We start from the raw sequence: 17,507 nt of genomic DNA on the forward strand, positions 1-17,507 counted from the left end.
GGGGGTTTGGCGTATTCCCAGATGTGGTCGATCATTCCAAACAAACACAACAGAGAAATACATGCTGTAATGATCATTCCAGACCACAGGTTGCCGCCCCTCAGGAGTCTCTGGGGTGGTGGAGAGACGGGGAGAGAATGAAAAGATGCCAAACATCAGACAAGCTGTTTTTGCTTTGAGAGATGAGAATAACATTCCAAACATCTGCGAAATCAAAAGGGTCCAAGAGAATTTCTTCAGCAAGAATGTTTCTTAAAAAACACAGGTGGAAGATGGAGAATGACTGGAATAGCAATTCACGTTGGTTTGATAGCAGGGAGGTTGGATATACAACAGAGGAGTTTTACAGATATTTGGAATACAGTTTAAGTTCATATTACATACATGTAGTGTTGGATAGCACTTAATTTTACATTGTTATTGTGAAAATGTATATATGAGAAATACAGCTCATCTAAATCATATATGTAACTAGAAACAATGAGGACAATAATGATACACTGAGTCTAGAGTCTTGCATCTGTTTTTCATATTCTGGGTGAAAACATCTGGCTCCATTGCAATGATTTCCTCATAGTTAATTACTATTTTCACTTGCTCTTGTTCTTTCGATAATTGCTGTCAAAAGCTGGTTATGGTGATGCAAAGTATGCATCAATTAAGTATGTGATGTAGTACCTATTGTCTAATGAGTTTCTGTGGAAACTAACACTAAATAATTCAATGCACACACTAGATGAGTGGAAATAAGGCTTCACACCACATAAGACGAGCAGCATATTAACAGTACAGTTTTATGAATTATCCCATTATATGTCCCCCGGCTCAACTATGTCCTCCTGTGTCACCATCATATTCCCCCACTGAGGAAGCCAAGTCTGATATCACAGTGCTGGTCGGTGAGGGAGTCTGTCTCTCTGCCTGTTTGTCCACTATACTCACACAGGTGTGACCACGCAGATAGAAGCGCAGGGGTTTAGTGGCCCATTCCCCGTGGGACTCGATGCCGATGCGGGACGCTGACACCACCTCATGGGGATTCTGTGGTCCTATCTGGGAGTCCCTTTCCAGCCACACCTCAGGGTCTGAGGCTAGATCTCTACGGTCAAAGCAGCGGGAAATGTCCAAAGCCTGGCACAGTTTGGAGGGGCCGTTGCAGAGCTCTTTGTCCTTTAGAGGCCGTGCTCCCGCCTTCCGTCTGGCCGCCCTCAGCTGCCTCATGAGGGGCCGGCCCTGTACCGCCTCCAGAGAGCGCAGCAGCACAGCAGCCCCCTCCCCTATACAACACACAGAACCAATCAGCAAGGCTCCACTTTGTCTCCTTCCTTTTACCCTTTCCCAAACGGGAATGGAAAAGAACATGGTGCAACATGTAATGTGTCCATTAATGAGAAACAGTTGAAGGAAAAAACCACACCGTCAAAACAAATAGGCCTATTTCAGAACACACAGCTAGCTACAAGGATCAGCACCTGCGGCAAAGATGGATATCCCATTGTTTCTTTGGATCTCATAATGAAAGCAACATGGGGGGAGGTACTATTTAGTCTTTAATGGTGTGATTTTCCAACAGATAAGGCCTTACTTTAAAAAATATGTTTATACTATGTGGAGAATTCTATTGCTAAGCATGATTTTAATGGATGGAGTTGAAGTGCCTTGAGGGTGAACGAGGCTTTTGGTCTCACCTTGACTCGATACATTCATACAGAGGTAGATGCCATAAATGGGATACACATAGATTGTGCCCGGCTTCATAAACATTGCTGTGTTCCTCTCAGTGCGCTTGCCCCCAGCCGAGTGAGAGGCTTTGTCCTCCCCTCCAAGGTAGGCCTCAGTCTCCACCACTCTCCCTCTCAGCTCAGTGCCATCTGCATACCTGTGCACCAACACCTAGTGTAGAGTAAAAAGCCAAGGGACAACTGTACACATTCCCAACAATGTAGTTCATGTGTGCATATATATCTATATCCACAGTGGATGAACAAGTCTTGACTCTGTTGATAGAATCATGTGTGTGGGATCATAATAAGCCCAGTAGATGGTACATATGTGCTATGGTGACACCCTAACCTAAGTGGGCAGGCATGAATACACAGACAACACCAATATCATGTGTAAGCTAGATGTTTCAACAACCCATATCCAATGCAAATACCATTAGGATGCACTGAGATACTGGACATTATCAAGACTTAGGGAAACTAGAAAATTGTACTGAGAAGATTGTTTTCTTTGAGTGTTTTTAGTAATAGATGTGATCAAGAGAGTAGTAAAACGTGTAAAAAAGTGTTCTCTGTGAGCTGGAGGGCTGCAGAATGCAAATGCAGGATCGAACTGGGGTAAACTACCGTCTCTGCCAATTAGGAACCAACCCGGAAGCCTTGCCACATGATAATGGCTTTCATGCTTTTTATTATAGGCTCGCTGTAAAGTGGTCCAGACATACCTTAATTAAAAGCACAAACATGCACAGCGTTTAGGCACTTGAGGTTGAAGTTGTGTTGAGAAGTCATGGTCAAGACTACTAATAGACAATTTGCATACTGTTATCTTGATGTCTGCTCGTTTACAAGAGCAAGATCATAAGTGCTAGAATTCGTGCTCCAAAGATCTTGCTCAGGAATCGAAAAAACGATTTTCATCAGAGGTTGTGGCAATTAAAGGAAGCCTGTCATGATCGAAGGGATGTTGTCCTGATCAATAATTCATATCCTGCAACATTGGCTTATTATAACAATTAAGATTGTTATATGATTGTAGTCTGAAACATACCTTGCCGAGAAGTGCTTTAGCCAAACAGATACAGGGCTGGTTGAAAAAATCCTCCCCAAACCTGGGCTCCCTTTCCTTGCAGAAGTAATGACTCTTCTCTGGTTTTGCTTCAACCTCACCCTCCTGATGGATGGCAGACCTCACCTGACTCAGTGACAACCCCCCTTTTGCTTTACCTTCTGACTCAGGTACTACCGAGAGCTGCTTCCTTTTTCGTCCTGACATGACACTCCCTTGAACGCATTTACTGGCTAGCTAGTTAGTTTGCTAAAAACATTACCTAGCTTCTTCTTGGCCAACTGGCCAGATTAGCCATGCAACTGTATGCAACTCTGAATAGAGGCTGTCGAGGCCAACTAACATCTCATGTATGCCTATCAGATTATTCAAATGTTATATAGTTTCGTGCGCGAAAAGAGTTTTTCAAGTTACCTATGTAAGGGTTAAGAGAGCATACATTTAGTTACTCAAGTCGAGTTGCTAGCGAACTCACGGGTGACATCGACAATTTGTTGACAGCTCTTCTTAAAGGGAGCGTAGCTATTGAAAGAGATGACAGTTCATATTAAGTTCATATCAAATCGCTAATGTCAGGACTTGTAGAGTGGATTTCAGAAGTATCTTCACCTTACAAATATTTAAACATTCAACAAAAAATGCATTACACCTTTTATGCCAACAATACAATCAATCAATAAGCAGATGACACCCAAACCAGACCAGGTTTTGAATCAATTTCCCCTGTGCTAACAGCAAATAGCATTTAGTTGAAAGAGGGCCTAATCATTCAGAGTGCTGGGGATGTTTTGAGTTTCTGCTAGACTACAATTATCTGACCTTGGCATAAACACACAAGTGTTTGCTTTCACATTTGTTGCTTTGTTCACAGTGAATACATTCCTGTGCCTGTGTTTGCTTGAATAGTTTAGACTCCCAGTAAGAGCAAAGGGGGTGACAGGGTGACACTGGAGTGACATCAGATTGTGTCAGCTTCATGTTGTTTTAGTGATATTTTGTCTTGGTCATGTTTGAATGAGAAAATGTCTGTTGTCTTACACTAACAAGGAGATGGCCTTTGTCTGACAGTCTTATAACATTGTCTCATACAAAATTGAAAAATATCTGTTCCTTAGTAGATCTGCATTCCATGGATTCACTACTTATTACACATGCTTTTACATCTAAGCTGGATAATTCCCAAGAGATAAAATGTTACAATAGCATGTAATTATGCTACGCTCAATTTGAGTTTGCCATGCAGCTTATTATGGAATGTAATATTGAGAAATGAGATAGAGCAATACAATTACCGTATACTTCACTGAAAACAATGGGACTATTCATTCAACGTTGCTATTTTGTTCAACTATCAATCAATCTCAGGGGGAGTGGTTCCCATTGTCAATATTTAAACCTTTCAAGGGTGTTTTGTATGTAAGCCCCCTTTTTTCCTCTTCCTGCCTTATCATTTCTCACAGCTTCATTAGAAAAACAGTGTGCTCTAATAAGTGGTTATAAATAGTGCCTGCCCTATATATATTATAAATAATGTCCTCCACTCCTTGTCCCTGCCTCGTGCCGTACCTCCTGCCCCAGGAAGCGGGCTGTGCCAGCTTGGCCCCAGGCTGTGTTGTCCCATGTGCCAGTCTGGCTGTCTAACAGAATGCGACATGACCGTGCATTAAAGTATACTGGTAATATTTATGTCTGTCCATGTCCTTGATTTTAAATGGGGTTTTTTTGTGCCATAATGGTCTAGGAAGCCAGTCAGAGGTACTGATATAAAACAAGCCACGACTAGTTTGTACACTTTACATGCCAACAGCTATATTCTAAACACTACAAAATGGTTACAGCAGATGCATTTAGAGAGATAGTGTGTCTTAGTTTTATGATGCACCGTCACTTTCCAGTATTGGCTTTTAAATTCACCTGGAACTGATCTTGCAGGATGGGAGGCGGCCCAGTGTTGGCTGACACTGTGTGAAGGTTGGTGGCTCTGATGGGGTTGACAGACTTTGGTGTCTGCTGGGCCTCTCTTGACTCTCCTGACTGTACGGTTCTGTCATCAGAACCAGACAGACGTGCTCCCTGATGCCTGGCCTACCGCCTGCTCCTGCTCCCTATAGCCTGCCTATTCAGTGGGGAAGCTCTGAAGCAACACAGGAGCTGAGGGGAACGTGGCACATCCCCTGCCCCATGGTTCAATGACAGGCTCCTCTGAAGCCATTCCAAGGCAGCGTCTTACATTTGGGAAAAGGGTGTTTGAAGTGGTTGTAGTCTGTTACCAAGCAACAGGCTGCTTGGATGAAGCAGAGGAACAAAAATAAGTCCATGAGCTGACAGTAGTTACTGTATCTCTCAGAAAATAATTCAATTTGCTTAACCACCTGCCAGTCAACTGTCAGACTTGTAATTTGTTGTGAGGATGATTGACAGGAAGAAGTGTATGTGGCCCTAAGGGCTGGATGTATTTAGTCTACGTCCCAACTGATCAACTTATAAGATGGAGGGCTTTTTTTCCTGCCATTGGATGTTCTTTACTAGTATAGCTACTTTATGTATTCTGATCTCCACTCTTAGTCAGCCTGTGGCCTGGTGGTCTGCCTCTACTTTCAAGAAACAAGCTGAATACTTGCTGCCTTTTCTCTCGTCCTTTCACTTCTGAGAAAATATTGTTCATTTCATTGGGGAAAATCTATGACTGGATGGTACGTATAGTACATACTAACTGCTGAGAGCACTCCAGCAGTGCCTCTCTCCTGGGTCAGAGCCAGGCGAAGGGCTGGAGGACTGCCAGAGAGAGCAGCATGCTTGTGAATTGGTGGTCTTATGTGTAAGCATTGCAGAAATAGGTGAAGGGCACACAGGAGGTTGCCAGTGGGTAAATTGATATGTTTCAGTAACTTAAGGATGGCATAAACATTCCCAGATCTAATATTTGCATGGCTCGTTTTTATGATGTCATGGCAGCTGTCCCATAGTAACTTTTATCACTTGCTCTTGCATGACAAAATGACATAATGGTCCAGAATTAGACCATATATTCCTTTCTTGGATTGGATTTAATGAAGAGATGATTTTAATATGAACTTCAATTTTATTGTTACCTCTCAATCAAACATTACCAGACTATACTCACATATAGTCTGTCATTATGCATATTTGTATTGACTCACTTTGGAAATCAAGCACTTTAATCAATTGATAGCTGTTTGTTATATTAAACAAATTGTGTGACTACTGCGGAAATCAGTTGCCCCTTAGTGCCAGTTGACGACAGGTCCTTGGCTGATTAGCCATGGTAGGAGCCAGACACACAAACCCACAGAATAGTTCTGGTAGTAGACGCCACGCCAGGGATGGTTTAATGACTCTTGATGTCATTTATCTGTTGATAGTCTGGCTGAGACCATTGTTGCAATGCTTTGGCTCGGTTTCCTGTGACTGTCAGCAGAGTGGACAGGGTCTGGGTCTGGCAGACTGCTTTCAGTGCCACTGATGAGCTGGGATGAGCTTGGCTGTACTGTTGCATTCTGGCTTCCTTTCATCTATGGCAAACACAGCAATGACAATGATTATTTTGCAAGGAGTCATCTGTAATGCCCAGATGGATGCTCTCCATACAACAATCAGAATGCATAAGCAGCACAGACTGTCTAGACATCTTGACTCATAGAATCCTAATTAGGTATAGTGGGGCTTTGATCTGTTGGTGGAATCTCTGCATTATAACTATATCTCTGTGAGAGCAATGAGATTGATTTGTTTGTCTAAGGATGAACACCATGTTGTGGGGATAGATAGTTTTATTTGTTGAAAGGTTTACTTTTGATTTCATTCATGAACAAAACAATAAAGCTTCGACAACTCAGTGTTTAGTCACAACCTCCCTGTAGGATATTCAGGGACATGGCATATATGTGTAAAGGTTGTTGGGAAGATTAATTGCTTTCACTTCTCATGGAAAAACCCTGCAGTTGTAAATAGTGGTGTCTCCACAAGATAACACTTTACAGTAACGTGACTTTCACATGGTGCGATGTGTAATGATTTACCTATTAAATGTTTAAACAGGCAGATGGCAGCCTCTCATGTTTCAGAGGAGCACCTGCTTAACTTAGTGTACCACACAAAGGAGAGTGAGGGAAGGCATACTGTCTGTGAGTGATAAATCATGCATGTGTTTTCATTATGCTTTCCTCATGCCAAATTAATGTTAATCTTTAATTAATACTTAGCTAGAGCATCATCCCTCAACTTTGCTCTTTAAGGACAAATGGCATCAATGATTGTAATCAGAACCCAATAAGATCATGGCAGAGATCACTGGACTGAATAAGTATTGCCATACTCATCATTGGGTGTGTGACAGGAAGATACAGCACTAGAACATCTACATTTCTGCATAGTGGAGGAATAATAGGACAAACGCGATAGTAAAGCTGGAAAACAACAATGGTCAAAGGGTTCAGCCCTGCAGCACATTCTTTTCAATTCCCAGGTGATTTGAGCAACCAGACCTACATCTACATGCATAAGGGGGATAACACATTAAAGTATTGAAATGATAAAACACTTTAACACATTCATCAACATGGACTGTCTTAGTCATCAATGGGAAATGTCTCCAGATTTTTTCATTATTATCATTATTCATTATTAGTATCATTATTATGAGAATATCTGCAACCTCAGAGGTGAATAAATAATAACTATACCAAACATGAAGTTTAAGGCCACGCCATAGCAACTTTAGAGCGCAGTGTTTTATAACATTGCTTCCTTCGTTTGCCTCACTGGACATTTGCTAAATTTAACCTGATATCTCTGTCAGCTGACAAGCAGATCCAAGCGTTACTAATCAGAGGCTCCACAGCCCCTGACTGCTGTTCTCTGGTTTCTCCTCTCTCCTCTCTCTCTCTCTCACACACACACACACACACACACACACACACACACACACACGTGCGCGCGCACACACACACACACACACGCACGCGCGCACACACACACACACACACACACACACACACACACACACACACACACACACACACACACACACACACACACACACACATACACACACAAATACAGTACAATCAAGAGGTTGTTAGACATTATCATTTGTATGACACTGGACATTGAGATATCAGAGTACTATCTGGGACTATTTAGTTACTAAAAGGTGTATATTTTTTTTACCATCACAATAAAATTCATAATACTTCTACCGCAACCCTGTGTCTTGGTTGAATAGGCTTGCAGTTTTGTGTGGACAAAAGATCTGCAGCTAAGAGATTCAGTGCCTGGCAAAGAAAATGTACTACTTTCCTTTCATATTCCTCTGTCTGCTTAAGCTCTTATACAAGTTCTCTTAGTAAATGGATGTGATTGATAGTGATATTTGAGTGGGTTTTAAGATTACTGTGCAGCACATCTACAGTATATGGGATGCCAAAAACACCCACTGGATGTACGTATTTATGTTTCAGTTGGTGTCAGGCGTTCTCTAACCTGCTCTGAATTACCTTTATCAGTAATTCTTTCTCATCAATCTTTTTCACCTGTAAATGAAAAGTATGAGCTAAGTCTCTTGCTTGCATGTAATGAGAGGGTGCCATACAAAAGGTTAATCTTCATTTGCCCTCCTCACTGTTTGATGGTATTAATTTTTAGTTGATGATCATGAATGTTTCATGCAACTCCTTTCTTGTGTACTACAGAGGTGTCAGTTGTGCTGCAGATGGGCTGGGTCCTCAGTGGGAGGGAGAGGCAAGAGGATTACTCCAAATTCGCTGGGATCTGGTTCAGAGGCTCCTGCCTCCTCCACCACTTTGTCAGGGACACGCTTGAGCAGAAACAGCTGTCAAACCTGCTCACTCAATCAACTTAAAGGGTGGCTTTCTACAATAACATCATAGTTAATTAATGAAAAATACTGATGAAGAACTGTAGGATTTTCAAATAGGTCAAAGGCCAGAATGAGATACATAAGGTTAAACAAATTCTGTAACAAAAACATATAGTATGCATCTGTTGATCAGAGACACAGGCAATGTTTTATTGATGAAGGAAAGCCATAGTTTCAGAAAGAGGATTTTATTGTGTCCTTAAAGGCCTTGCCCATGACCATTCAGTCTCTTGGCATTCACTCATAACAGCCTCCTTGTCTTAATTCACACCTGCAGTGCTTCTGTTAGACAACAGCCATTAGGCCAACCAGGGGGGGGGGGGGGGGGGGGGCAGTCTGTCTACAGGCTGCTGTTGGCCTTATCAAAGCTAGGGAGGAGAAGCCTGCTCAACAAACACACTCTGTGTGCCTGCAGCCAAACTCCCCTTTTTCCATTGACTTATTTTACACCCCTCCTCTGCTCTCGTTAGCCATCTCCTCAATATGAGAATTATATGGATTGCTCTTGTGTTATGTTGTTGTTTAATCTAAATACAGCTGCAGTGCATCCCATAAAAGCTTTTTCAATCTAATCAGTTGGTTCATCTCTACAGATAACTACTGTGTATGTATTATAAACGTGTTATAAAGGGAAAAGTGGGGTTGAAGGGGAACAGAGGCTCTCCATTGAATATCACCTGCTCTTTGTGACCTACTCTATACTCAAGCATTGGCAATAAGCCATTCTGACAGGCCTGGGGAACATTCTCCCTCATCTTATAGGCTATGTCAATTTGAATTATGTCTTTGCAAGATCCCCTCACACTAATAGGAATGGAAAATATCAACCTAACAATGAAGTTATTCTAAAGATAGTGAGTCACCCCAATCCCCGAAGACATTCAGATAAAAGCTTCATTTTTTATAAGCACCAACTGTAGACAAGAGATCTGCAGTCTGTATCTGTCTATTGATTTGTAACGCACAAGATTCATGAAGCATTTTCCTGAGAGACATGCTCAAAGACATCTTTTTTTACTGTCACATCATGGTTCAATTCCCCTTTGTTTTTCCTCTGTCTATTTATTTAACACTGATGGAAATATCAGTCTGCTGTCTCGGCTAGGATGATATCTCAATACACCAAGAGTGTCAACATCGTCTCTGTGCCTCCACTCCAGCCTGCTAGTTCCCCATCTGACTGGGAATAATTTTAACCCATGCATGAACAATATTCTCACTGCTTATCCCAGAAATTATCCCCTACCGCTGTGGTTGGCTGACACAAGAGGAAGCAGTTTATGGGTCATCTGATGGTGTTCCTTTGGTTAAAAATGGCCCTTGAGCTCAATCCTTTTATCTGTGCCTGATTGATGGGGCTTCATGGGAGCTTGAGTGCTCTTACAGGTCTGGCGTTGCAGCCTAATCGCTACCTTTGCCTTTGTCTCGGCCCTCCCTCTTCCCTCTCTACGACCCCGGAGGAGAGTTCACCATTAATTACTGCTACTTCATGGTATATCAATCAGAAGCTCCCAGTAGACTTTTGACTTTGCCTTACATGCCATTCATTTATGTACGTGTATGTATATGTGAGAGTTGTCTGTCTTTTATATCCTCATTCTAGGTATTCCGAATTTAAATATCACACCATCGGTTGGTTGATATTTCCCCTAAAATGGGCAACAAAAAGATGGAAATGTGTCAATGTTCATGTTGGCTCAGAAGAAAAGAGGGTGATATTTTGCTCAAAACAGCGTTTCATTTATAGGAGGAAAATGGCCATAATGTTTAGTAGTCTTGCACCTGAAGAGGTTTCATAGGCACACTCCTGACGCCAGTGTTTAGTGGCCAAGCTCTTTGAGCAGTGAGTCAGTGTTGTAGTACAGAGGAGGCAATGTTAGGCAACCTGTTGCTAGTCATTAATAAGTGTTGCCTTCAGCCAGAGGTCGCCTCAGGGGTACAATCATATTGTAATGAATTTTTACCAGCTCCTAGCTTTGTGACCAAGCTTGCATTGCACATACAGCATAGGCCATGTTAATTATTGTTGGGCATTTCAAGAAACCAAACCAATGACATGAACTGCATTAACCTGCTATTTCCATTACACTGCTTGAAATTACTAAACTTTCCTCTGTTGAAGCAAAAACCCCACATGCCCAAGTACAGTGAACTGTACACTAATGGATTGACACAGGCTGCCAGACTCTCTGGTCAAGTGGGAGTACTTTAATGGAGGAGTGGAGCCAAGCAGACATCGGGAAAAGTATCCCTGGTCGGAGAGCGGCTGCCTGGAGAACAACCTGTGCCCAGCAGCCCCACCTACAGAAAGCGACAGCCTGTGCCCCCTGTCATCACCTCTGAAACCTCATGCCTCTCAACATTCAACTCTCTCCTCTCTAGAGCTCCCGAGAGGATATGAGCTTTCACTGAAAACATCATGGAATGGAATGGTCTTTTCTTTAGAAAGAACAGGGTTGTATTTCTCTGAGGAGCACTTACCCTAATACCACTATTCTAGAGACAAATATATCCATGTATTAAGGTAGAAAACAGAAGGTGCTTTGAATATGAAATCATTCATTTTGACATGGCACTGTGTTTGTTGTTGGTGGACAGAATGTAAGTTGCTGACATGGAAAATAACTGATCTGGAAACAGCAAGAAGACACATGGCCTTTTGTTAGTTGGATCTACACAAGAGTTTTAGCCACTTTTGGAACACAATAAAAAAACATAGTTTTAATGCTTTGATCAGGGTGCACCATCTCAAAGAACATTGCCAGTATGGAATCAGGGTCAGTGGGAAGGGAAAGGCACTTGAGGTTTTGTTAGTGAGTCATCATGAAGACATGGCTGGAAACTCCCTGGGGGCAAATATGGGAAGAATCTCAGCTATGTGAGGTGAGAAAAAGTTGAATGTCACATGTCAATATCATCTCTTTGTCTTCGGTATTTCGGACTCCTTCATATCAACCATCTGTGATGGGAAACCATCTCACACTGGGTACACAGCTTACTCTAAGCCAGTCATAGACCCTATACCCCCACCTTAAAGCGGCAGTCTGCGATTCAAACAAAAACAAAGCGGTTACCCTGCCACTTCTTTTGGTAAACAGCCTAGGGATGTGGTTGGATCAATGTAACCACTCTCAAATTCATAGACAGAGCTATGAATGCAAGGACTGACCATCCATGTGGTCAATGTGATAGTTTGAACCATGTGTTGATGCTACTTTTACAAGTACATTGTTTACAAACGATGGAGTAAAACAAGCTTATATTTTGTGTTCTGATGGGGTAAAACAGTTGAAGTAAGCTCATGAGGCATACGTTATATTCCTCAAGAATCATTAATAAACATAATTAATTTAAAAGTCATGAATGTACCAATCCCAGATTGCCCATTTAAACGTATCCAGTAGAGTTGAGGTCAGCTCCGGGTTCAATTTCTAAAAGGATGTGAAACAATACCACATGACTGATATTGCAACACTCAGGTTATGTTGTTATAATACAATTTCGCCTCTGTACCATATAGGAACCTTGATTTGATCCCCTTTATGGTTTTCTTTGTCCTGCTACATGGTTGGCAGTGGTTACATGGTTACAGTTGTTCAGTGGTGGTCCCTTGGGTACAGTACATTTAGGAGGCTTACTCTCTATGCAGGCAGGGAGACTGTTACATGGTGTAGGTCTATAAGCAATGACCTGGGCTCTTGGTCTAGGTGGTAGAGCATTCACTAGTGTGGATATTGAAACATAGCCTGGGTATAATACATTATGATGAAGCCCATAAAGATTAAAGAGCAGACTGAACATCTTTGTCTGTTAAAATGATTGAGTAAGTGGACTTCGCTGAACCATAAAATCTCTATACATGTAGGTTTTATCCCATGTTTGTTTGCAAGAGTTATTGATTAGGCTGTCTCTATAGCATTTTTATTATGATCCTGTCCCTTTAATTGTTCAAAACCGAACTCTTCTTGCTTAGTCACGCCCGTCAAACGAGTAGTGCCGAGTGAGGCAGCGCCTCCCCATGTATACGGATTGGTTATGAATTTGACAGACTTGTCCTTCGATGGATCGCGTCTCTACGGTCAAGGGCGGGGCTCGCGGTCTTGTGAAACTGAATTACCACCGGTCAGAGGAAAACTTAGCCCGGGTGATCCGTGGAGTGTGGGAATGCGCTGGACACTGCGTGGGAAAAGGAAAATAGGACCGCACTAGAGATATCTGGGAATGTCGTAGCTGTTGTCGTTAGTTACAGGATAAAGATTAGACCACTTGTCTAGCAGAAACATCTTCACTCGAAACAAATTATTATTTTTCCCTGCTCAGAATGAAGTGACACCACATCACCTTTTAATAACTGTAACCTGAAAGCTTTAAAACCTGATTATTTTTCTCACTGGAAAACAATTGACTTGATCTTGATAAGGGTAAGTTGTTCTACAGTTGTATGAATATGGTTAGAATGCTACGGAGCTAATAAATCAAATGTGAATAAGAACACCGTCGGTACGACCGGCGGTCGCATGCGCGCACGGGTTGTCGGGACCAATATTCAGGTTTCCTCCACAAGGAATTGAACTAATCATGCTGTTTGAAATAGCGGAAAGCAATAAGAAAGCTGTAGTTAACCTGCTTGAGATGATGTCCTTTCTGTGGGACAGGCATAGTAAGTCATTCTGACTTTTTGTGGGGTTTTTTGGTGACGCGTTCACTACAATCCAACAACCAACATTGAATCATATTTGTTCTGCCTGTTTGTGAGTGTACACTGTCATCTTGCTTGTATTCTAAGGCTGGGTAGGCCTATCATGTCCTAAAGAGCTGCCGGCGTTAAGATCAGAGCCTATACCGACCGTTATGGTTTAATAAGTCGCACATTCCAAGGTATTATGTGGGCCTACACCTTTGGTGTTTCGGCAGGTGTTTAATTTAACCCTGCTTCCTGCTCATCATGTTTCCCCGGCATGAAATAAGATAGGGGTTTTAAGTGTCTTTAAAACGTAACTATATCTCGGCCTCAAAGAGCTGTTAGATGATCATTTATGCTTTCATCAAATAATTGTAGTTGTGGTTAATAGACAACTTTCAAAATGCTAGTTTTTAATATCAGGCCTACATGCTGGTCTTACAGTCTTACAAAATCATCATCATCATAATCATCATCCCCATCACCATCAGGTCCTCCGATGCGTCCTTGGGGTGGCAACTAGTCCAGTACAGTGACCTCATTTAGCCTATACCTGATGGTGTCTCTCACTACCTTGTGAAGATCTCTCTCATTCAGAAGTAACAATTCTGTTAATTTATGTGTTTTGTGAGGGGTCGGGTTCGCCCCCGGGTCTCCCATGTGGAAGACACAAGCATCTACTATTTAGGCCAAGAGGGCATCCTCAGGGTAACACTTGAGTTTACGTGTCTCAGGCATTCATCACAGGAGCGTGATTCCAAATCCCCTTGACTACATTCACCCCCCTTTGACCTCCCCCTCCATGGAAAGACTCGTTTGAGTCAGGGCACCAATGTGACGGGCGGGATTCGAGGCCATGTCTTCCCCAGAGAAGACACAAGTGTCTACTATAAGGCTGAGAGGACATCCTCAAGGTCTGAGGGTGGCACTTGAGTTTACATGTCTCAGGCATGACTAATTCATCACTAACGCATGATTCCAAATCACTTCCGCTACACATTCTTTGTGCCACCTTAATAATGTGTAGAAGATTAGGGGAATATTTCTTGTGTGGGACCAAGGAGTTAGTCTCTTAACTAATCTTTTTAATGAGTAAGGAAGGTAATGTGTGTAAGTCAGTGGTCAGATTCTGCCATCTTGATAAGGAGCACTTCAATATAATTTCTTGCAGAAAGGCCTATATTATATTCTCTACTGACCTACGTGGGCGCTGGGCACTTTCCAGCACACTGCATGAGAGAGGAGAGATGTGTTCAAATGTGCTGAGTTATTTTGGCAAACGGAGAGTGGCAGCACATGGCCTCCTTCGATTTGTGTGCCCAGTGTTCCTGAAACATTACCTCATCCAGAGGGACCATCATGCGGCGTGATGTAACCGATAAAGCAGAGGCATGATGTGTGATAGTGACAGTCACGCTCATCCTCTTTTATTGTTCCAAATGGACTGGAGACTGAATATTTCCAATGGAACAGAGGGAGGAAGTGGTGTGTGTGTGTGTGTGTGTGTGTGTGTGTGTGTGTGTGTGTGTGTGTGTGTGTGTGTGTGTGTGTGTGTGTGTGTGTGTGTGTGTGTGTGTGTGTGTGTGTGTGTGTGTGTGTGTGTGTGTGTGTGTGTGTGTGTGTGTGTGTGTGTGTGTGTGTGTGTGTGTGTGTCTTCGTAACAGAGAAGAGAGAGAGACAGTAGAGTGTGATAGAGAGACTTTATTGGAAAAACAGAGAAGGATCTGGAGCTGGCGTTGAAGAGAGCAGGTGGAATAGCCAGGCCTGTGTTGGTTGTTATGTGGGTGTTGCAGGGGGCTGCTGAAGGGTCACACTGTAGTCATGCCTGGATGACTCATGGTGCAGTATCTGTCTATCTGCCATTCTGGTCAAGTGTGCAAGTCTGCCTCTCCAAGTAGTGTTGTATTTCCTTAGGGTTACTGAGTTGAGCATCACCCTCAGGGTTTCTGTTTTGAACCCACTTATGCGCTATGCAACTTCTTTTTTCCATTTTGTGTTTTTTGTGTTTTTTGTTCTTTTTTACGGAAATACAGCCACAAAGGATGCAGTCACTTTAGTACACCCTAAGGTCAATGTAGACAAGATTAAGCAAGGTTTGTTCTGTGTTTTTTTTTTTTTTCATTCAAAAGCTGAACGCTGTTGACTGTTCAGATCCAGATGTGGATACTCATACACTCACTGTGGATGCGATGCTCAGTCAATGAGATGATGAAGCTTTTGGTAGGAAATTAAAAGCGATCACCTATTTCCTGGAATATTCAGTTTGTTATGAAATCACAATGTTCTCTGTGGCTTTTTGTTATTGACTATATTCTCTGTAGAGAACACTGAGTAATACAGATATTAGGTTGATAGTGCTGAGCTGTTCCATGTGTGACGAGCACATGCTTCTAAATCATCCGAGACTGCCCATTATCAAAAGCATCTGCATCACATGAGACTCAAAGATGGGCTGTATGAACGACTACCTTTGTGCTTATATGACCTTCCATAGTTCACTATTGTGGTAATGGATATCATGTTGTTATGACTATGATTACTTTTACATTGGGAATTATTATGGTAATTATAACTGTAACATCATACCATGTAGTAGTTTAAGCACTTAATAAATGAGATTTTCAGCATTTGTAATGTTTACATCTTTGTAATTGTGGTACTAGTAGTAGTTCTAGAACTATCTCCCTGAAGCGGTTTAATGCAAGACATTTCAACCACAGTCATTCCTGGTGTGTCTTCTTTATCTCTCTGATTGTGGTCTGAATCTTGAACATTCACTTACATTGCATTGATGTTGATGACAGCTTTGCACAAATATCATAGTTATGTGCCTGTATCCCAAATTAAGATTATTCTCTGTTTGAGGAAGCATGCAACTACTGTCCTGTTGTAAATGTAGGGCAAGGCAACAGTATCTATTGCAGTTAAACATGTTAACCAACTTGTTCAGCAGCTTTAGAACAGTAAGCATGTTGTTCATGCCCAGCAGATTAGTTAAGACTGTTCCCACAATTTCAGACAAATAGATGGTGCTTTAAAAGCATGGCCGGTATGGTCTCTCAGAAGATTAATGGTGAGAGAAGTACAACCTATGAGCTCTATTTGACCTAGGTCCCATTAGAGCTTTCTCAACCGGTAGCGTCCTTAACATTGATGTGTTTGTAGTCTGGAGTTCAGATTGTGTCAAAGCTTTGTGATTGATAAGCAAAAACAGACCTCTGTTTTCAAGTGTTGCAAAGATGGTTTTGTCATGGAATGTTTCTGCCAGTCTTTGAAACATCTACCTTTACTTGGAGAATACCGCTGTGGAGAGTAGGCTACTAGTGCAATACTGAAGATCATGTTGTCAAACCCTGAACCTTTCATGATAATTAATGTAAGCCAATCTTCACATTATTGTGACATTTCATGAAATACTGAAGAAGCTTAATCAAAATCAAATCCCTGCCATTTTGTGTCGTGTGGGGAACTGGTGTGGTCATTAAGGGTATTTGTTTGTATTCAGAAAGATCCTCCCTTGGGTATCTTGAGTTTGATTGTGTATGAGGAAATGGAACATTGCTTTGTCTTTGAATGCTTCCTGTCAATGTTCAGGGCTTGAGTATGGGAGTCCCAGCCGTGCAGCCAATGCTGTCCCTCCCATAACATCTTGTTGATGGCATGCTGCAGAGGACAAACTCAGATGTGATGTAGTGCTGTAATGCAGTAGGTCTTTTTCAGGGATACCTCAGGTCTCCAAGGCTCTGTTTGCCAGCAGTTGGAATGTGACTTTCTTCAAATTGAGCATTGGGATTAATATAAATTGTTTTCCATTATTATTTATTTTAAGTTGAATTCAAGTGGGGCTCAGCCTGAGAGAGATGAAAAGATCTTAAGGTTGAGGTAAGAGATGAAAAGAAGATAAGGGTTGATCCTTGCTGGAGTTTAGTGGATCCCATTGGCTGTGTTTTCACTGGGATGGCTTCTGAGACTGGTTAACCCGGGGCACACAGAGCTGTGGGAATGTTGTGGGTGTTCCCAGCAGGCTGGAACTCAAAGGAGCTGGAGCAGTAACCTGTACTTTGATCCTCGTCCTAGTGTCTGTAGAACCTCTCAGAGGATGTGTTTTTTATTTCCAACAGCCCAACAAACTAT

At 42.1% G+C, this 17,507-nt stretch overlaps 2 protein-coding genes across 2 annotated transcripts in view; one reads left to right on the forward strand and one right to left on the reverse strand.

Moving 5' to 3' along the window:
• Positions 1–50: 50 nt before the first annotated feature.
• mpg (N-methylpurine DNA glycosylase) lies at positions 51–3,194 on the reverse strand. The gene is made up of 3 exons (XM_083676899.1): positions 2,776–3,194; positions 1,689–1,893; positions 51–1,277 (listed from the first exon to the last, which is right to left on the reverse strand). Exons 1-3 carry the CDS (start codon positions 2,998–3,000, stop codon positions 826–828), a joined length of 882 nt encoding a protein of 293 aa, XP_083533025.1. The 5' UTR covers positions 3,001–3,194; the 3' UTR covers positions 51–825.
• A 9,632-nt stretch (positions 3,195–12,826) lies between these two features.
• rhbdf1a (rhomboid 5 homolog 1a) overlaps positions 12,827–17,507 on the forward strand; it is a 31,998-nt gene continuing 27,317 nt past the window's right edge. Inside the window, exon 1 of the mRNA XM_083677340.1 lies at positions 12,827–13,113. The gene's annotated coding sequence lies outside the window, so the exon portion shown is untranslated. The remainder of the gene's footprint in view (positions 13,114–17,507) is intronic.

The sequence above is a fragment of the Argentina silus genome (assembly GCF_951799395.1).
Source record: "Argentina silus genome assembly, chromosome: 9".
Classification (NCBI taxonomy): domain Eukaryota; kingdom Metazoa; phylum Chordata; class Actinopteri; order Argentiniformes; family Argentinidae; genus Argentina; species Argentina silus.